Genomic DNA, 22,223 nt, shown 5'->3' on the forward strand with positions numbered 1-22,223 from the left:
TTCGGATGGGACGTTAAACGGGTAACCTGACTCTCTGAGGTCATTAAAGATCCCATGGCACTTATTGTAAGAGTAGGGGTGTTAACCCTGGTGTCCTGGCCCTCAAACCATCACGATCACCTAATAATCCCCAGTTTACAAATGGCTCATTCATCCCCCTCCTCTCCCCTGTAACTATTCCCCAGGTCGTTGCTGTAAATGAGAATGTGTTCTCAGTCAACTTACCTAGTAAAATAAATAAAATTAAACCGTTGTTAATTTGGCATTATCTGGCTCTTACATGATTAATTTGAGCTGACCCAGTCATCTACGAGTTTTCAGTACTGTAACGCTGCTCAGAAGCCTGGTATCTTTTCATATTTAATCGTCAAGTTATTGTAAGCAATTTAAAAAGTATGCTGAATTCCTCACTTGCATTGCAACATGAATGTTATAATCCTATTCAAATGAAGACTAAACCAACATTTACAATGAATACTTAATACAAAAATGTTTTCCTTTACATAGACTAATAGCCTCTCCCCAACAAAAGCCCAACAAGATTAACAATCATCCTCAACGGCAATTCAGTTGGATTTTGCCATGTCACCAGACTAGATTTACTGTACTCTATCAACCCCATTGATTAGCCATCAACCAGAAAGCCCCAATGCCTATGCTATTCTGCCAGAGTAGGGAGAGACAGTGGATTACAGAGCATTTACTCAGCTCAGCAGCAGCACTGCTACCTGGGCCCATATTCATAAAGCATCTCAGAGTAGGCGGGTGCTGATTTAGGATCAGTTTTGCCTTTAAGATCATAATGAATATGATTATATGGACAGGCTGGACCTCAGCACTCTGACTCTGAGACACTTTATGAATACGGGCCCAGATCATTTACCTAGTGTTCCCTGTAGGAGTTTAGTTAGGGCCTCAAGGTAGCAAGCAGGCTGGCACCTCATCGGGATGTCCTGTCTCTTGCCCTTTATACCAACAAGAAGCGTCTGTCTTTGTCATACTTTAACACGACTGCTCTCTAGCGGCCATGACACTGTACTGCAGAATCTGAAAGTATAACGGCATTGAGAAGTATCTCCTATAAATCGGTGCACCCCAGAGGGGCTTTTTAAACACAAACTATATTTATTGCAAATACGGGTTTCTCATAGGTCTATCCAAAGACTCTCTTCGTGAGCATCTATAATAATGACTTGCAGATCACATCATTTTGATTAGAGGTAAGGGGTCCTTTTGAGATAAAAGTACTCTGAATGGTTTGATATTTTGGCTCTACAGTACAATCAGGGCCCGTATACATAGTGTCTCGGAGTAGGAGTGCTAATCTACGATCAGTTCTGTATTTTTAATCATATTAATGAATGAGTTACATGGACATGAGGGACCTGATCATAGATCAGCATTCCTAATCTGAGACTATTTATGAATACACGGCCAGACCTTCTCCATATGAACGCTCAAGGGAGAGAGAACCTGTTACAACCAAACTCTTTCTGCCAGGGTCAGGTCATAGCACGAACAGGTAGGGTAGGCGGGTATCACCAACCCTGTTCATACAATGTTCATGCAACATCACCTTCCATAGTTGTAGCGCTGTCTTTTAATGCACCATGATCGTGACGATTGGGGCACCTGATCCCACCGCGTCTGTAAACAGCACCGCGGACGGCGACAGGGTAGGGGAGAGGATGGTGCCCACTGAAGACGACAAGATAACTAAGCAAAAACAGACGTATTCAATGTCGTTCGGTGTCCTGGGTGAGTGTCTTGAGGAATAGAGTATTTGTCGTCGTGAGGTGCATGAATTCAAGTTAGATGGTTGTAGGGAGGAAAATGATTAATGCTATTTGTGGTAGTACGAGACTATGATGCAGTATTCTCAAACATTCACGCAAAATGCCATTTACCCCAGTACTTGAGGTTAATCTCATACACCGTTCATATTAGGCTACATGCCACGATTGTTTTTGTTTTTGGTGCGTCGCGTCCGGTAGCATTGTGCGCATTCCGATGAGCAGGGCCGAATGTGGCAGATGTCTTTTGTGGTCCCACAGGTGTAGCCTAGCCTATGGGTCCAAGGCAATGGGACTGCATTTCAGTCTATTATATTTGTTATGATGTCAGCTATGTATTGTAATAAATAATAGATTACGTTATTTATTTCAGTAATCTAGCAGTCAAACAAGGGAGTTTAAACGGAAACTACGATTAAAAGCTAAATATTTCATGTTGGATTTGAGTAGCCAAAATTGGCTATTTTATTAACTTTGTCTTGAAAAAAATTGATTGCGCAATGTGCATACGTTAAGCAATCACACACGTCTTACACGTCCACACTTCTTACGCAAATACTCAGCACACAGTTCACAATATCACAGCAAGCCGGCAGTCATCCGAACCATCTCAGACGCATTTTACCGCACTTCCTTTTGTTTTTGAAAATGCTGTCACAACGTGGTAGAGGCGAGAGCTAACTGACTGGTATGTTTTGCAACGGTTGAAGAAAGTCATCAGCAGCAGTGCCAAAAAAAAACTGTATGGCACGGGACATGGCTTTATTATCAATTTGGAGATGGAGATCAAACTGGTCTCAGAGCATTTGGTATTATTCTAAATGTAAATCAGAGACATTCCATTTAGTCCATTTGTGGATGTCCATCACACATTTCATATGTTTAGAATTACAATTTGTATTATATACATAACAAATTCGCAAAACGTTCAATATGTTACGACATTTTCTAAACGTATGCTCTGTTACGAATTCTCGCTAGTTGGCTAAGTGGCTAACGTTAGCTAGGTGTTAGGGTTAAGTTTAGGAGTTAGGTTAAGGGTTAGGGTTAGGCAAAGAGTTATCTAAAAGGGTTAGGGGAAGGGTTAGCTAACATGCTAAGTAGTTGCAAAGTAGCAAGTAGTTGAACAGTTGCTAATTAGCAAAAATGCTAAAGTTGTCCTTGATGGGGGATAATGACTCAATGCTCAGGGCCTGTATTCATAAAGCGTCTGAGAGTACAGTGATGATCTAGGATCAGTTTAGCCTTGTCGATTATAGATAAGCTCTGCTACTCTGAGACGCAAATGAAAACAGGCCCAGATATGCTATTGAATGAGGGGACATGGGGATAACCCACATTCAGTAGGCTTTGGACTGCATTTCTACATGTTTTACAGTCAGACTATTATCCTCCATTCAGTACACACACTCACACACACAAAATTGGCCTGTAATTTATATTGGGCAGAATTGTGTTGATCATAATGTAAAAGTGTTGGTTAGGAAAAGAGCACCACAGTAAAGTCAGTAGGTACAATCAAAGGAACATGACCCCATTTCCTATATCTGCTGATAGATGGCTTTTGACACGCTGCTACTAGTAGACCTAGCAGTCCCAGCACTATAGCAGTACCTAGGTTTAAACAGTGTTGGCAGTGAAGATAAAAGTATACAATTTAGTTGTGTAAGAATGGGGAATGATAGAGTAGTTGATGCTGTTCATAACTAAAGCCCTACAGTGGCACCTGGTTAGAGAGACAAGATTAATTTCACTTCACAATCTAGACATGGCTCACACGTTAGGGGAGGGGAAGAGGATACCTAGTCAGTTGCACAACCGAATGCGTCCACCGAAATGTGTCTTTTGTATTTAACCCAACCCCTAAATCAGCCTAGTGGTGTGTGTGTGGGTGTAAATGTGAAAGAGAGAGACAGTGCGAGACAGAGAAAGTGAAAGAGAGAGAGACAGAGAGATGGCAGGGAATTTTAGAGGACATGTCAGTAACAGAACATTTATGGGATTGCCAGTCAACGTTTCTCATTCTTATTTGGTGTCACGTGGTTTGACTGGATTAAGTTGGACACTTTAAAATCAGCAGATCCTGTGTTTAGTACCTCCCATGTAGTGGTTGGTTTTCAATTGCAGTGCGCCAAAGCTACCATACAAGTACTGCAGCTTAGTAGAGTAAATACTGTGTGCATTATCTTCTGTTGTACAAACAACTTAAATACACAGACCCTGTGTTGTACAAGAGGAGCCAAACTCTTTTTCAATCATGCCAATGTAGAAAATGATCATGTCTAATACTTTCTGATCTGGGATGATCTGTGTCCATTTATTTTATTATTACCCACGTTTTCTCCCCAATTGTTAGTAGTTACTGTCTTGTCTCATCCCTACAACTCCTGTACGGGCTCGGGAGAGACAAAGGTCGAGAGCCATGCGTCCTCCGAAACACAACCCAACCAAGCCGCACTGCTTCTTTAACACAGCACACATCCAACCCAGAAGCACCAATGTGTCGGAGGAAACACTGTACACCTAGCGACCTGATCAGCGTGCACTGCGCCTGGCCCGCCACAGGAGTCGCTAGTGCGCGATGAGACAAGGATATCCCTACCGGCCAAACCCTCCCTAACCCGGACGACGCTAGGCCAATTGTGCGTCGCCCCATGGACCTCCCGGCCGTGGCTGGCTACAACAGAGCCTGGGCTCGAACCCAGAGTCTCTGAAGGCACAGTGCCTTAGACCAATGCAGTGCCTTAGACCACTGAGCCACCCGGGAGGCCCTGTGTCCATTTCTAACTTTCAGACAGCGGAATGCAGTAACACACTGCTTTGGCCTTGTTGATGGGCAGAAGAATGGGGAAGCTGACAATGAGGATTTGGCATTTTGGCAGAATCCTCCCTCTCCATCTGTCACCCATGTCAATCAATCAATCAATCAAATGTATTTATAAGCCCTTTTTACATCAGCTGATGTCACAAAGTGCTGTACAGAAAACCCAGCCTAAAACCTCAAACAACATGCAATGCAGGTGTAGAAGCACGGTGGCCAGGAAAAACTCCATAGAAAGGCCGAAACGTAGAGAGGAACCAGGCTATGAGGGGTGGCCAGTCCTCTTCTGGCTGTGCCGGGTGGAGATTATAGAACATGGCCAAGATGTTCAAATGTTCATAGATGACCAGCAGGTTCAAATAATAATAATTACTGTGGTTGTATAGGGTGCAACAGGTCAGCACCTCAGGAGTAAATGTCAGTTGGCTTTTCATAGCCGATCATTCAGAGTATCTCTACCGCACTTGATGTCTCTAGAGAGTTGAAAACAGCAGGTCTGGGACAAGGTAGCACATCTGGTGAACAGGTCAGGGTTCCATAGCCACAGGCAGAACAGTTGAAACTGGAGCAGCAGCACGACCAGCGTGACTGTGGACAGCAAGGAGTCATCAGGCCAGGTAGTCCTGAGGCATGGTCCAAGGGCTCAGGTCCTCCTCCGAGAAAGAAAGAAAGAAAGAAAAAGAGAGCGAGAGCATGCTTAAATTCACACAGGACACTGGATACGACAGGAGAAATACTCCAGGTATAACAGACTGACCCTAGCCCCCCGACACATACTATTGCAGCATAAATACTGGAGGCTGAGACAGGAGGATTCGGGAGACACTGGCCCGTCCGACGATACTCTGAGACAGGGCCAAACAGGCAGGATATAACCCCACCCACTTTGCCAAAGCACAGCCCCCACACCACTAGAGGGATATCTTCAACCAACAACTTACTATCCTGAGACAAAGCCGAGTATAGCCCACAAAGATCTCCCGCACAGCACGAACCAAAAAGGGGGCATCAACCCGGACATGAAGATCACATCAGTGACTCAACCCACTCAAGTGGCGTACCCCTCCTAGGGACGGTATGGAAGAGCACCAGTGACTCAGCCCCTGTAATAAGGTTTGAGGCAGAGAATCCCAGTGGAGAGAGGGGAACCGGCCAGGCAGAGACAGCAATGGCAATTCGTTGCTCCAGTGCCTTTCCATTCACCTGGGCCAGACTACACTCAATCATAGGACCTACTGAAGAGATGAGTCTTCAATAAAGACTTAAAGGTCGAGGCAGAGTCTGCGTCTCTCACATAGATAGGCAGATCATTCCATAAAAATTGAGCTCTATAGGAGAAAGCCCTGCCTCCAGCTGTTTGCTAAGAAATTCTAGGGACAATAAGGAGGCCTGCGTATGTGTAGGTATGTACGGCAGGACCAAATCGGAAAGACAGGTAGGAGCAAGCCCATGTAATGCTTTGTAGGTTAGCAGTAAAACCTTGAAATAGCCTTAACAGGAAGCCAGAGGCTTGCACTTGGGTAATATGCACTAACGTCTAGGAGCACGAGGACAGATGCAGAGCCTCGGTCTGACGCCATTAAAAGGTAATTTAAGTAGGCCTATTTTGAGATATCACAATATCTTTCAATAATGACAGGAATGGAGGTCTTTATTCCAGTGAGATTGCTATGGCGAACATCGGCATGTTTAGTTTTGCCCAACCTAGATTGAGGTACAGACACAGTCTCAATGGGGATAGCTGAGCTGACTACACTGACTGTGCTAGTGGCAGACTCCACTAATCTAACAGCCTGCTGTCTGGCCCGCACCCTATCTCATTGTGGACCCAGGGGAGTTAGAGCCATGTCTATGTTCGTAGATAAGATGAGCACCCCTCCAGCTAGGATGGATTCCGTCACTCCACAGCAGACCAGGCTTGGTCCTGTTTGTGGGTGAGTCTCAGAAATAGGGCCAGTTATCTACAAATTATATATTTTGGGAGGGGCAGAAAACAGTTTTCAACCAGCGATTGAGTTATGAGACTTTGCTGTAGAGCTCATCACTCCCCCTAACTGGGAGGAAGCCAGAGACAATTACTCGATGCCGACACATCTTTCTAGCTGATTTACACGCTGAAGCTATGTTGCGCTTGTTGACCTTAACTGTTTCATCCTAACATCGTTGGTGCCGACGTGGATAACAATATCCCTATACTCTCTACACTCGCCAGTTTTAGCCAGCACCATTTTAAGATGAGCATCAGTTTCGGTAGCCCTGCCCCTTGGTAAACAGTGTATGATCGCTGGATGATTTGTCTTAAGTCTAATACTGCGGGTAATGGATTCACAAATGACTAGGATTTTCAATTTGTCAGAGCTAATGGTGGGAGGCTTCGGCGTCTCAGACCCCGTAACAGGAGGAGCAGAGATTAGAGAAGGCTCGGCCTCTGACTCCGACCGGTTGCTTAACGGGGAGAACCGGTTGAAAGTTTCTGTCTGCATTTCCTTCCAGAAGCCATGAGACAGTTGTCCTGCTGCGGGGACCGTGCGAGGGGATTTATACTATCTGTACTTATTTGTGGCACAGACGCTGTTTCATCCTTTCCTACACTTAAATGACCCTTTCCTAACGATTGTGTCTGAAGCTGGGCTTGCAGCACAGCTATCCTCACCATCAGGCGTCCTCCTTTATATTATGAATACAGCAATTGGAAGGTTAATGTTACTACTTAGCTTCGGCTGGTGGAGGTCCTGACGATAAAACTTCCGGGTGAAAAAGTTGGGAGGGAAAAAATGTAAATATGAAACGTTAATTAAAAAGTAAAAACCGTAAAGTTGGCAGTTAGCAACAAACCGCACAGCAGCACGTAAACAAGTCTACAAGTTAGGACCAGAAATGATGTCCCCATTTCACTGTATGTGGACTATTCTTACCCTCCATCTCTCTCTCTCTCCTCCCCTCTACCTCTTCCCCTTTAGATCATTTGTTTGGGAAACGCCTCTCGCAGGCCAGACAGTACATCATGTCCCATAAATCCTGGCTGAAAATGGTGCCCACGGAAGACTGTGATATCCTAATGACATTCTCAGGTACGCTAAATCACCACCTTCACCTTCCACGGTTCAGTCTCCTCAATCATGATGGGAAACTTCGAGGGGGAGTCTTATTGGCCGATGTGGGCAATGAGCCAATCACTCGTTGATGTGACACAGAACAGTCCGCAGGGACGATTGAATAATATCCATTACCTGTATGTTTGTTTCAGAGTTAGGCACTCTATAATTCTGCACACATGCTGTGTGGGTTCACACAAATGGATCTCATTGGTCAAAGCAAGTTTGCCACATGGATCCCAACTAAAATTGGGTTGGATATGAATTATTACACTCATTCTTGCAGGATGGGATGAAATGAAGACCCCATAAACACTAGGGCGGTTACCTAATTTGATTGTATTGACCTTTTCATGGGTCCACCCTCCCACGGTTACCGTTGCTACCTCTGTCAAGCATTGAAGAATGTTGTTGATGCAGCCTCCTTATTTGAATGTTCCAAGAGTCTGTGATCAGTCTGATGAATTACTACAATGTGAAGTGTTAAAAAAATGTCAAGCATTGAATGACTGTGACAGAGGTTCAGTATTAATTCATGGCAATTAGGCTGTGGCTGTATATAGATTTAAATAAATGAAATACAAATTCTGACATAGAAACTGACAATTTACTCCTTTGTAGACACCATAGACGACCACACCTTGCTATGGCTGCTGAACCACATCCGACTGGGAATCCCACAAGTTACAATCCAGATCCGACAGCATCAACACACACAGGGCTACGCATTCTTTATTACAACCACATTTGAGAAGTAAGACACTCCACTTCTTACATGACATTTATGTCGGAATTGTAATGGTTAAATGTTAATTATATGGTCGTTACCTAACAGGGTTAAATTCTCAGGCCGACTCTCTTCTCGGTATACATCAATGATGTCGCTCTTGCTGCTGGTGATTATCTGATCCACCTCTACGCAGACGACACCATTCTGTATACTTCTGGCCCTTCTTTGGACACTGTTAACTAACCTCCAGACGAGCTTCAATGCCACACAACTCTCCTTCCGTGGCCCCCAACTGCTCTTAAACGCAAATAAAACTAAATGCATGCTATTCAACCAATCATTGCCCGCACCTGCCCGGCCATCCAGCATCACTACTCTGGACGGCTCTGACTTAGAATATGTGGATAACTACAAATACCTAGGTGTCTGGCTAGACTGTAAACTCTCCTTCCAGACTCACCTTAAGCATCGCCAATCAAAAATTAAATCTAGAATCGGTATCCTATTTCGCAACAAAACTTCCTTCACTCATGCTGCCAAACATACCCTCGTAAAACTGACCATCCTACCGATCCTTGACTTCGGCGATGTCATCTATAAAATAGCCTCCAACACTCTACTCAGCAAACAGGATGTAGTCTATCGCAGGGCCATCCGTTTTGTCACCAAAGCCCCATATACTACCCACCACTGCGACCTGTACACTCTCGTTGGCTGGCCCTCGCTTCATACTCGTCGCCAAACCCACTGGTTACAGGTTATCTACAAGTCTCTGCTAGGTAAAGCCCCGCCCTATCTCAGCTCGCTGGTCACCATAGCAGCACCCACTCGTAGCACGCGCTCAAGCAGGTATATCTCATTGGTCACCCCCAAAGCCAATTCCTCCTTTGGTCGCCTTTCCTTCCAGTTCTCTGCTGCCACTGACTGGAACGAACTGCAAAAATCACTGAAGCTGGAGATTCCCATCTCCCTCAATAGCTTTAAGAACCAGCTGCCAGAGCAGCTCACAGCTCACTGCACCTGTTCATAGCCCATCTGTATACAGTCCATCTATCTACCTCATTCCCATACTGTATTTATTGATTTTGTTCCTTTTGCACCACAGTATCTCTACATGCACATCCATCTTTTGGATCATATCTACCATTCCAGTGTTTAATTGCCATATTGTAATTACTTCGCCACCATGGCCTATTTATTGCCTTAACTCCCTTATTTGACCTAATTTGCACTCACTGTATATATAATTTGTTTTCTTTTTTCTACTGTATTATTGACTGTATGTTTTGTTTATTCCATGTGTAACTCTGTGTTGTTGTATGTGTCGAACTTCTATGCTTTATCTTGGCCAGGTCGCAGCTGCAAATGAGAATTTGTTCTCAACTAGCTTACCTGGTTAAATAAAGGTGTTCTCAACTAGCTTACCTGGTTAAATAAAGGTGTTCTCAACTAGCTTACCTGGTTAAATAAAGGTGAAATAAAAAAATATTGTTACCACATCATTCGTAAACATCACATTCATAAATAGTGGCCTGGTTCCAGATCTGTTTGTGCTCTGTTGGTTGGTTTGACAATGACCATAGGAGGAGTTGACAAGACAGAACAGTCAGATATGGGACCAGGTAAATAGCGTCTGAAACAGGACTGTCAAATAAAGCTTTGTGTCCTTCTCCCCTCTTGTCTTCCTCTCCTCAGCTTGCTGCGTGGTGCAGAGCTGACGGGGATGCGCAAAGTGGTCAAACCACAATACGGAGGTGGAACACATAGGTTTTCCTGTGCAGAGGATAATATATACGAGAACATAGAGAGCGAGCTGTGCTTTTTCACCTCCCAGGTTCGTATCAGTTATGGCTATGATCTCCAAACATATTTAAACAGCTCTGATATATGTCCTGTTGCTGATTTTTACCTTGTTCCCACAAACTCCGTGGTTGTTCGATCACATCTTTTCTTCAGGAGCGTCAGAGCATCATCAAGTACTGGCTGGACAACCTGCGAGCCAAACAAGGAGAAGTCCTTCACAACTTCCACTTCCTGGAGGGACAACCAATCAGTAAACAATTGTTTTTGTATTTACTCATTGCCTGACTCTTCAGCATCACAATAAAATCTGAGACAGCTTTGTTATTGACTGATCAGTTCCAGAGCTGATGGCCAGAGGAGTAATCTATCAACTGTTTCCTCTACACGAGCAACGGATCCTCAGTCAGCTGATGACGTCATGGGTCCAAGCTGTCTGTGAGAGACAGCCTTTGGGTGAGCAGCACCTGTTGAGACAATATAGCATGCTTAATTGTTACAATAAATTGATCATTCTATCATAGAATAAGATCATATAATTTGCACTACAAATACAATATCAATGGAAAGATACACATTTCTTAAAAATCTAATTTACTAACCGAAGCCAATAACCCATTGTGTCTGTCATGTTGTTGGTGTCATGTCTGTGTGTCAGATGACATCTGTGATTACTTTGGGGTGAAGATTGGCATGTACTTTGCCTGGCTGGGTTTCTACACCAACTCCATGCTGTACCCTGCAGTCATCGGCTTCCTGCTGTGGATCCTGGCTGAGGCTGACCAGGTAGGTGGTGCAGCATCACATTACCTAATGGAGATCTCACACTGGTCAACACCTACTCATTCAAGGCTTTTTTCTTTATTTTTCAATTTCCTACATTGTAGAATAATAGTGAAGAAATCAAAACTATGAAATAACACATATGGAATCATGTACAAAAGTAAACAAAAAAGTGTTAAACAAATCAAAATATATTTTATATTTGAGATTCTTCAAATAGCCACCCTTTCTTTGCCTTGATGACAGCTTTGCACACTCTCAACCAGCTTCATAAGGTAGTCACCTGGAATGCATTTCAATTAACAGGTGTGTCTTCTTAAAAGTTAATTTGTGGAATTTCTTTACTTCTTAATGCATTTGAGCCAGTCAGTTGTGTTGTGACAAGGTAGGGGGGTATACAGAAGATAGCCCTATTTGCTTCTTACCATTTTATGGTAAGAACAGCTCAAATAAGCAAAAAGAAATGACAGTCCATCATTACTTTAAGACATGAAGGTCAGTCAATATGGAACATTTCAAGAACTTTGAAACTTTCTTCAAGTGCAGTCACACAAACCATCAAGCGCTATGATGAAACTGGCTCTCAATGAGGACCACCACAGGAAAGGAAGACCCTGAGTTACCTCTGCTGCAGAGGATAAGTTCATTAGAGACTTGCTTGGGACAAGAAACCCAAGCAATGGACATTAGACTGGTGGAAATGTGTCCTTTGGTCTGGAGTCCAATGACATTTTTGGTTCCAACCGCCGTGTCTTTGTGAGACGCGGTGAGGGTGAACGGATGATCTCCGCATGTGTATTTCCCACCATAAAGCATGGAGGTGGAGGTGTTATGTTGTGGTGGTGCTTTGCTGGTGACACTGTCTTTGATTAATTTAGAATTCAAGGCACACTTAACCAGCATGGCTACCACAGCATTCTGCAGTGATACGCCATCCCATCTGGTTTGGGCTTAGAGGGACTATCATTTGTTTTTCAACATGGACAATGACCCAACACACCTCCAGGCTGTGTAAGGGCTTTTTTAGCAAGAAAGAGAATGATAGAGTGCTGCATCAGATGACCTGGCCTCCACAATCCCCTGACCTTCATTAAGTTGGGTTAGGGTTTGGGATGAGTCGGACCGCAAAGGGAAGGAAAAGCAGCCAGCAAGTGCTCAGCATATGTGGGAACTCCTTCACGACTATTGGAAAAGCATTCCAGGTGAAGCTGGTTGAGAGAATGCCAAAAGTGTGCAAAGCTGTCATCAAGGCAAAGGGTGGTGTAACGGTTTTCTTCTGGTGAAAGAGAAGCGGACCAAAATGCAGCGTGGTTATCTTTATACATCTTTAATCAAGATGATAAAGAACAATTACAAAAACCAATAAACGTACCGTGAAAAACAGAAACAGCCCTATCTGGTGCAAACAGAGACAGGAACAATCACCCACAAAAACCCAACACCAAACAGGCTACCTAAATATGGTGCCCAGTCAGAGACAATGACTAACACCTGCCTCTGATTGAGAACCATATCAGGCCAAACACAGAAACAGACAAACTAGACACACAACATAGAATGCCCACTCAGATCACAAACAAAACATAGAAACATACAAAGCAAACTATGGTCAGGGTGTGACAGGTGGCTATTTGAAGAATCTCAAATATAAAATATATTTAGATTTGTTAAATACTTTTTTGGTTACTACATGATTCCATGTGTGTTATTTTATAGTTTTGATGTCTTCCCTATTATTCTACAATGTAGAAAATAATACAAATTAAGAAAAACCTTTGAATTAGTAGGTGTTCTAAAATGTTTGACCAGTAGTGTACCTGTCAATAGTGCAATCTTAGAAAAAAGGGTTCCAAAAGGGTTCTTCAGCTGTCCTCATAGGATAACCTTTTTGGTTCCAGGTACAAGCCTTTTTGGTTCCAGGTATAACCCTTTTGGGTTTCATGTAGAGCACTCTGTGGAAATGGTTCTACATAGAACCCAAAAGGGCTCTACCTGGAGCAAAAAGGGATTTGGTTATTTAACCCTTTTAGGTTCTAAGTAGCACCTTTTTTCCTAAGACTCACAATGTAGTTTAGCCTTGTCCATAATCTGACAATGACAGAGTGTAGGAGTTTGCAAGATAGCACGAACAGACCTAGAACTAGACTACATGTAACTATTCAAATGACTCACTTGTATCTCCACCCGGCACAGCCAGAAGAGGACTGGCCACCCCTCATAGCCTGGTTTCTCTCTACCCGGCACAGCCAGAAGAGGACTGGCCACCCCTCATAGCCTGGTTTCTCTCTACCCGGCACAGCCAGAAGAGGACTGGCCACCCCTCATAGCCTGGTTTCTCTCTACCCGGCACAGCCAGAAGAGGACTGGCCACCCCTCCTAGCCTGATTTCTCTCCACCCGGCACAGCCAGAAGAGGACTGGCCACCCCTCATAGCCTGGTTTCTCTCTACCCGGCACAGCCAGAAGAGGACTGGCCACCCCTCATAGCCTGGTTTCCCTCTACCCGGCACAGCCAGAAGAGGACTGGCCACCCCTCATAGCCTGGTTTCTCTCTACCCGGCACAGCCAGAAGAGGACTGGCCACCCCTCATAGCCTGGTTTCTCTCTACCCGGCACAGCCAGAAGAGGACTGGCCACCCCTCATAGCCTGGTTTCTCTCTACCCGGCACAGCCAGAAGAGGACTGGCCACCCCTCATAGCCTGGTTTCTCTCTAGGTTTCTTCCTAGGTTTTGGCCTTTCTAGGGTGTTTTTCCTAGCCACCGTGCTTCTACACCTGCATTGCTTACTGTTTGGGGTTTTAGGCTGGGTTTCTGTACAGCACTTTGAGATATCAGCTGATGTAAGGGCTATATACAGTGGGGAAAACAAGTATTTGATACACTGCTGATTTTGCAGGTTTTCCTACTTATGTCATGCAATAAAATGCTAATTAATTACTTAAAAATCATACAATGTGATATTCTAGATTTTTTTTAGATTCCGTCTCTCACAGTTGAATTGTACCTATAATAAAAATTACAGACCTCTACATGCTTTGTAAGTAGGAAAACCTGCAAAATTGGCAGTGTATCAAGTACTTGTTCTCCCCACTGTAAATGCATTTGATTTGATTGGATTTGTTGAAATCTATTTGTATGTGTTTTCTCTCCTAATCACCACATAAAAATTAATGTGAAAAAATATGGATGTGTTGGCCTAGACTACAAAACTGTATTTCACCCACCATAGCACTTACCATCTCTGTGCTCTGTGATACATGTCCAGTGTTATTTTTTGTTGATATTTAGTAGAAAGATTCCCCTATTCTGTATGTATCTCATGTGGCTCACTCACTTCTCCACTCCCCCACAGACCAGCCAGGACATCTGCTGTGTGGTGTTTGCCCTCTTCAACGTGGTGTGGGCGACACTCTTCCTGGAGAGGTGGAAGCGGAGAGAAGCTGAGCTAGCATACAGGTGGGGAACACTGGACACTCCTGCCGAGTCCCTTGAAGATCCTAGACCCCAGTTTCGGGTGAGCGTCTTGTTATTGCATCCTATTCATTCAGAGTTAGGCCGAGATTCAATCTGGGCACGTTGTAGAGCACTTGACATTTAAAGATACTTTCCGATTGAGCTGAAATCTGCCCTGTTACCATGAATGTCTGCAGACGTTGAGAACATTCCCTTTAAAAGACACATTGTCGACAGCGCTCTACAACGCATCATGGATTGAATCCCGATCTTAGATTACTACCAGTGCTGTTTGGTTCCTTCAGGACAATGGCCAAAGTAGAAATTCCATCAGCAACCTCATTCAGCTGTCCCAGGGCCGGAGTTTACGGGTCTACAGGGCCAGAGTTTAGGGGTCTACAGGGCCAGAGTTTACGGGTCTACAGGGCCGGAGTTTACGGGTCTTCAGGGCCAGAGTTTACAGGTCTACAGGGCCAGTGTTTAGGGGTCTACAGGGCCAGAGTTTACAGGTCTACAGGGCCAGAGTTTAGGGGTCTACAGGGCCAGAGTTTACAGGTCTACAGGGCCAGAGTTTAGGGGTCTACAGGGCCAGAGTTTATGGGTCTACAGGGCCAGAGTTTACGGGTCTAGAGGGCCAGAGTTTAGAGGTCTACAGGGATAAGTAATATGAGATATAGGTTTGGAGAGTGTTGTGTGAATTCCAAGGGGTCCTGGGGTTTCTAAAGGGGAAGTTGTCTCTGTCCTCCTTAGGTCCGGCTAACTCAATTGGTAGCGTGTGAAACTCTGGGTCGTGGGTTCGAGCCCCACGTTGGGTGCTAAGCATTTTAGTTGGTGTGTGTCTGACTGTGTGTGTGTTTTTCAGGGTGTAAAGCGGTGTAGCCCCATAACAGACTGTGAGGAGTTTTACTACCCACCCTGGAAGAGGACGATTTTCAGGTGGATGGTCAGCCTCCCCATCTGTCTCCTCTGTCTCTGCTTTGTCTTCCTGGCCATGCTTGTCTGTCTGGAGATGCAGGTAAGAGACAGAAATCAACAGAAAATAGCTATATTGACATTTAAAGGCATTTTTAAACGCTGCATATGTCGGCACAGTAGGAAATGACCTTTAAATTTAAACCGTGCTACAGATTGAAGCAAGCCCTTAGCCATCGGAATCAAGCATGGTCCACTATTGAAGTATTGAAAGAAGGTTGAGGACTGCAGCTTAATTCTCTTTAATAATATTTATTGTTGACATGTTTCAAAGGAGCTCCTTCGTCAAAAAGCACTAAGTATCGTTAGGGCTCGATACAATCCATATCGCGGAGGTTCAGCAGTACAATATTGCGCAAAACAAATGTACATGTAATTTCTGATTGAGCCGACATACTGTACAGTGCATTCAAGACCCTTTGCTATGAGACTCGAAATTGAGCTCAGGTGCATTCTGTTTCCATTGACCATCCTTAAGATGTTTCTACAACTTGATTGGAGTCCTCCTGTGTTAAATTCAATTGATTGGACATGATTTGGAAAGGCACACAAATCAAATCTAATTTTATTTGTCACATGCGCTGAATACAACAGGTGTGGACCTTACAGTGAAATGCTTACTTACAAGCCCTTAACCAACAATGCAGTTTTAAGAAAAATACCTAACAAAATAAGAAATAAAGTAACAAATAATTAAAGAGCAGCAGTAAACATGTCTATATAAGGTCCCACAGTTGACAGTGTATGTCAGAGCAAAAACCAAGCAATGAGGTTGAAGGAATTGTCCGTAGAGCTCCGAGACAGGATTGTGTCGAGGCACAGATCTGGTGAAGGGTACCAAAACATTTCTGCCACATTGAAGGTCCCCAAGAACACATTGGCCTCTTATCATTCTTAAATGGAAAAAGTTTGGAACTACCAAGACTCTTCCTGGAGCTGGCTGCCCGGCCAAACTGAGCAATCAGGGGAGAAGGTACTTGGTCAGGGAGGTGATCAAGACCCCGATGGTCACTCGGACAGAACTCTAGAGTTCCTCTGTGGAGATGGGAGAACCTTCCAGAAGGACAACCATCTCTGCAGCACTCCACCAATCAGGCCTTTATGGTAGAGTGGCCCGCCGGAAGCCACTCCTCAGTAAAAGGCACATTAAAGCCCGCTTGGAGTTTGCCAAAAGGCACCTAAAGAACTCTCAGACCATGACAAACAAGATTCTCTGGTCTGATGAAACCAAGATTGAACTCTTTGGCCTGAATATCAAGCGTCACGTCTGGAGGAAACCTGTCGCAATCCCTACGGTGAAGCATGGTGGTGGCAGCATCATGCTGTGGGGATGTTTTTCAGCACCAGGGACTGGGAGACGAGTTACAAAATGTGAAAAAAGGGGTCTGAATACTTTCTGAATGCACTGTATGCAACTTTTACCGTAAATGCAGTCTCGACTAACGTGGGAATATGTCCTTTAAATTACAATCGCTCTATAGGATCCCTTAGTGTCAGAAATGGTTAGTGTGTACTGCCGTTTAAATCACAACTTTTCAGGGATAAGTGCTTTTAAGATCAAAGATGATGGCTCAAGGGTTAATTAACCTGTCTTGCTGTAATTACATTTGTCTATTTTTTTGGTTGATCTCTTCTTTCTTTTTATAGGAGTTTGTGATGGAAATTAAGGAGTTACCCAGTATCACAAGATTCATTCCTAAAATTTTGCTGGCCATCGTTGTGACTGTATGTGGTGAGGTGTATAGGAAGATCGCCCATTGGCTCAATGATATGGGTAAGCCGTTCAGCTGAGATTCACTGATATGAGCAACAGGTGAGGAATGATCGGAGCAATGACCTGACCTAGGCAACAGCGACTAGGATCTGGTTTCAATGATGAACTCTTTATGACATGAACCACATCACTGCCTACATCACTACTTTATCCGCTTGAATAAAATACTAAATAGTAGCTAGCAAGATTGAGATCACAGAGGTTGTTTTTAGAGTGCATTTCACAAATGGCTAGTTTACATCAACTACCCTTCACTAAAACAACTGTAATGGTTTTGCCTGCAAACTTATGTTTTGAATCGCCACATTCTGGCATGTCTGCCTCGTGGTTTGATGGGAGAGTCTCCGGAATATTTTCCCCTGAACGACGTAGGCAGTGACATAGTTCCTCTATGCCAAAAGATTGAAACCAGACCCTATGTGTTGCCTAGGGTCAGGTTTTCCAGACTAGCAGTGAGGGCCCGACTCCAGAGTAGGAGTAGTGATCTGGGATCAGGTCCTCCCTGTTCATGTCATCTACAAGGCAAGCGCTTTACGAATACTGGCTCTGATCTCTTCAGGTTTAGTACAAAGTGATCATACAGGTTTGTTCAGTAATCAGTATCAAATGGAGCGATGTATTTTAATGATTCTTATCACTTTGTTACAGAGAACTACAGACTTCAGAGTGCCTATGAGAATAATCTCATCATTAAAATGTTTTTTGTAAGTTAGACTTTTCATGTGTATTTTATTCCTACTGTTCTCTATTACCCAAAGGGTGTTTTATTGACTAACACTGTTGTATATATGTTTATAAATGTCATGTCTCATTCAGACTCCTTCTCTTCATTTTGCAGTTTGAGTTTATAAATTCTTACCTTAGCCTTTTCTACATCGGATTCTACCTCAAGGACATGGAGCGACTGAAGGAGGTAAAATCTGTCAATTAGGTTTGAAAAATGGAAAACATGATTGTACAAAATTATTCTCGCTAAAAGATCAGCAATAACAGAATCACTCAAATGATCTCTTCACAGATGCTAGCCACTCTCCTGATCTTCCGCCAGTTTCTCCAGAACATCAAGGAGGTGCTCCAGCCTTATCTGTACGAGCACCACAAACTAGGAGTATTTACTCCCAAGATCGTGTGGGAAGTTCTCCAGGCCATAGTGATCAAGTACAGCCGCCTGGCTCTAGGAAAGGCCCAGGCTTCATGGACTATCCAATCACTGCTAGGCCCCAAAGGCCTTGCCACACATCCTGTGAATGGACAGACAGAACAGAACAAGAGAGGAGATCTAAAGGCTGGCTACAGGTTCACAGAGGAAGAGTGGGACATAAATGACACATTGAGGCAGCGGAAGATTAGCTTCAATGAGAAGGTGGATGTTGCCAGGGATGTTGCCATGGCGACCCAGCCCGAGGACAGCTTCCCGGAGGACAGTCCCACGATGGTGGAGGAGGGCATGGATCCTTCCAGCATCTTTGAGATGGGCGACGATGACAGTGACTATGAGTTATCTGAGACCAAGGAGACTAGTGTCTCCCCACCAAGTGGCTATGACACAGTAGTATGTCAGAGACGGAAAAATCCAATCCCAGAGAAAGAATCCACAAAGTCCTGGATTGACCCGCCTGAGGAGCCCAAGTCTGTCATCCTTACCCAAGCAGAGATGGAGAGCTGCATGCAGACGTATGAGGTATGGCTAAGTTGTCAGATCTGTTGTTATGAACTGGATCTGCTGTCTGTGTATCAATGCAACACAGTGCATTAGGTTTATATTGTACACATGTTTAGTTTCATTTGAATGGACTTGAGTTAGTATTTGGTGCATACAAAGCATAGTGCATTCAGATTTGAAGTAAAAAGTGATTTAAACACAAATGCTATTCAATGACAGCCCATGCAGTTATATGACTTAGATTTTTGACCTCTGACCCAACAGGACACCCTGCAGGACTACCAGGAGATGTTCATCCAGTTTGGCTACGTCGTGCTCTTCTCCTCTGCCTTCCCATTGGCTGCCATGTGCGCACTCATCAACAACATTATAGAGATCCGGAGTGACGCCTTGAAGCTCTGTACTGGCCTGCAGAGGCCCTTTGGCCAGAGGGTGGAAAGCATCGGACAGTGGCAGGTTAGTGGTCGCTCACATCTGGGCTCGTGTTCAAAGACATCTCTAAGTAGGAGTGCTGATCTAGGATTAGCTCCCCCTAGTGCCTGTAATCTTATTCATTGTGATTTAAAAGGCAAAAATCATAGACTATCACTCCTATTCTCCAATTATTAGTTTATCATGGTACAGTATGTCCCAGGACATATATTTAAATACATATTTACCTCACCTGGAATTAAGCTTAAACTTAGAGAACCATTTTAAAATCATGCAATTCTTCAAAAACGCAAGACAACAGCTATTTCTTTCATAAAGATAATTTCCCTCTGAGATATTTTAATCTCTTCTCTTTCTGTGTGCAGACTGCAATGGAGGCCATGGGCTTGATAGCCATCATGGTGAACTGTTACCTCATTGGCCAGTGTGGTCAGCTGCAGCGTCTCTTCCCCTGGCTGAGCCCAGAGATGGTCATCATCTCCATCGTGGTACTGGAGGTAAAATAATGCAGTGGACATTGTGTTTTAGCACCTTTCTCAAAACCAAGGAGGCTGTACATAAATCACACAGAGTACGGACTATAACACAATGCGGGGGGGGGGGGGGGCTGTTTAAGCACAAGTCAACAGCCTTCACTCAAATACGGCATTTTGTTTTGAAAATCAATTTCAGCGTTGTACAATAATGTAGATGCATATTGTGCTGTCTTTTAAAATTGAAAAAGACTTGACAGGTAATTGAGAAGAACAAGAGCTGCTGAAAGGCATGAGCCCAACGTGGGGCTCGTACCCACAACCCTGTGATTAAGAGTCTTAGGCTATACCAACTGATCTTGCCGGCTTGAAAAGATCAAGCAGCTCCCTCTACACACACAGCATGGCATCGTCACACTCTCCACTCTGGTATAGAGGAATTACACTTTTCTGTGTTTTTATGTCACTGTTTGTTTGTTTGTTGTTTTGGGACTGACAGCATTTTGCCATCCTCCTCAAATGCGTCATCCATGTGGCCATCCCTGATATCCCTGGATGGGTCGCAGACCAGATGGCCAAGCTGGAGTATCGTCGAAGGGAGGCTTTCAAGGTGCAGTTGAATAGGTTGAAACACGGCTAAATCCACAGAGCAAGCTGTTATATACTGTCCGCGTCTATCACTATCATCCTCCAAGTTTGTGTCCTTTATGTGTCTTCTTAGCGTTTAAACAAATATTTGAATCGTGTATGCCTGCATCATACAGACACTGTAGTATGTTTGAGTCCATCAGGGCATCTTTTTGTACCGAATGCATCAAAAGGATATGCCTCTGACACTTCACTTGAACTCTCCAGTAACGTTGGCCTACATAACACTGTCATTATAATTTAATTACTTAACAGATTTCATACAGTCATGAAAGTTGATGTCAGCATATGGTGTTTCACTTTACACAGTCATGACACGAACCAAAGCTGGTCATAGAAAGTGTTTGCTCTCTTTATGCCACATATTGCATATTACCTTGTTCATATGCAGAAGCACGAGCATCAGGCCCAGCAGCACTTCCAGCAGCAGCTGAGGAGGCGGCGTGAGGAGGAGGAGCTGCAGCGTCAGGCTGAGCTCCAGGCCGAGGCCCGGCAGGAGAGCGAGTACCACAAGGCTGACCACCAGCACCACCACGACAAGACACAGGGCAAGCCTGGGGACAAGCCCAAGAGACCCAGCTCTCTGCTGGGCAACAACAACGTGATGAAGCTCAAGCAGATCTTCCCCCAGCAGGGGAAGTTCTCTACGGGCACGGCCCGATCCCCTCAGTCCCCAACCGGGGCAGAAGCAAAACTACCAGGTTTCCTCAGCTTCAAGTTCCGGAAGTCTCCGGAGTTGAAGAAGGAGCCGTTGTCAGTAACACCAGCGCCGGGGACCGTGGTGACGACTGGTTCCATGAACCAGGAGAAGTCTCAATCCCCCAGCAGGACCTTCAGCCCAGGGAAGCTGTTCAGCTTCAGCAGGTCAGAGGGCGCAGTGGTGTGTGCAAACGGAGCTCAGCCGTCCAAACCAGGTGATTCTGGCCCCCAGGCCGCTCCTAACACCCAGCCCACCAGGCAGGACTTGAACACAACTCCGTCAGGCGAGGAGCTACCCTCGTCTGAGAGCGAGAAGGGAGAAACGAGACTATCTAGCGATACTGACAATTCTGGCTCCAAGTGTTAGTCCATCGTCATGGCAACATGGAACGTTTAAGAAAGGGAAGCAGAGTACGATACATTTTTATCCTTGTTAAAATGTCACCATGTTAGATGGAGAGTATGATAAAATTGTTATCCTTGTTAAAATGTCACCGTGGTAAATGCACTTCCTGTAGGTCATCCTGAACAAGCTAAATTATGAAATGTAAGGTCAGAATGCAGCAGGTTTTGGGATAATTCTCCACAATCCAAATGACAGTAAATATAGGCTATATCTGTTCTATATACTGACTGTATAAGTGGATACTATGTACAAATTGTAACAGTTTAACCCCTTGAATGAAGCCCAAGTACCGTCATTAAATACAGTTATAAGACTGCATGACTTGTGGTTCTGATAATCGTAAAGCATTCCTGTAAGATCTGGATGGCAGTTTCCAGTAAAGATTTTGTCAATCCATTCACCAGATTTGATGTCTTAAAAGCATGGCGAATCATCTGCATGCCTGAAATAAATGTCTTCAGTTATTCAGCACCTTCTAAACCAAGCCATCATATATTCCTGCAATAGGACAGAATAAGTACATTCACTGTGACTGTAAGAGATATTCTATTTTTCTTGACTTTGTTTTTCTATGAATTATTTTATTACATGAAGTAGTGAATGTACCTCAATGATGCAAAACGCACTTCAATAAACTTCATCATGAGACCACAGAAAATGTAACGCATCACATTTTTAACAC

The 22,223-nt window shown here is 44.2% G+C and overlaps 1 protein-coding gene across 2 annotated transcripts; it reads left to right on the top strand.

The window, feature by feature from the left end:
- The first annotated feature begins 1,486 nt into the window (after positions 1-1,486).
- LOC110508926 (anoctamin-8) lies at positions 1,487-22,194 on the top strand. 2 transcript variants are annotated; one of them, XM_021589840.2, is made up of 17 exons: positions 1,487-1,758; positions 7,575-7,685; positions 8,331-8,463; positions 10,135-10,273; positions 10,396-10,492; positions 10,579-10,695; positions 10,898-11,025; positions 14,374-14,535; positions 15,337-15,489; positions 17,094-17,220; positions 17,869-17,924; positions 18,059-18,133; positions 18,239-18,901; positions 19,148-19,339; positions 19,681-19,812; positions 20,288-20,398; positions 20,828-22,194. In XM_021589840.2, the coding sequence occupies exons 1-17, from the start codon at positions 1,611-1,613 to the stop codon at positions 21,500-21,502; spliced, it is 3,219 nt and encodes a 1,072-aa protein (XP_021445515.1). In that variant the 5' UTR covers positions 1,487-1,610; the 3' UTR covers positions 21,503-22,194. The 2 variants fall into 2 exon arrangements, with proteins under 2 accessions (XP_021445515.1, XP_036821846.1); XM_036965951.1 differs by lacking the exon at positions 1,487-1,758 and adding an exon at positions 2,330-2,481 and having other exon boundaries at positions 20,828-22,189.
- Positions 22,195-22,223: the final 29 nt, after the last annotated feature.

The sequence above is a fragment of the Oncorhynchus mykiss genome, chromosome 28 (assembly GCF_013265735.2).
Source record: "Oncorhynchus mykiss isolate Arlee chromosome 28, USDA_OmykA_1.1, whole genome shotgun sequence".
NCBI classification, from domain to species: Eukaryota; Metazoa; Chordata; class Actinopteri; order Salmoniformes; family Salmonidae; genus Oncorhynchus; species Oncorhynchus mykiss.

Excerpts from the sequence above, each read along its gene's own strand:
- LOC110508926 (XM_021589840.2), top strand. The coding sequence starts at position 1,611 with ATGATCGTGACGATTGGGGCACCTGATCCCACCGCGTCTGTAAACAGC. Across the intron at positions 1,759-7,574 it reads AATGTCGTTCGGTGTCCTGG|ATCATTTGTTTGGGAAACGC; the intron begins GTGAGTGTCTTG and ends CTTCCCCTTTAG. Across the intron at positions 8,464-10,134 it reads ATTACAACCACATTTGAGAA|CTTGCTGCGTGGTGCAGAGC; the intron begins GTAAGACACTCC and ends TCCTCTCCTCAG.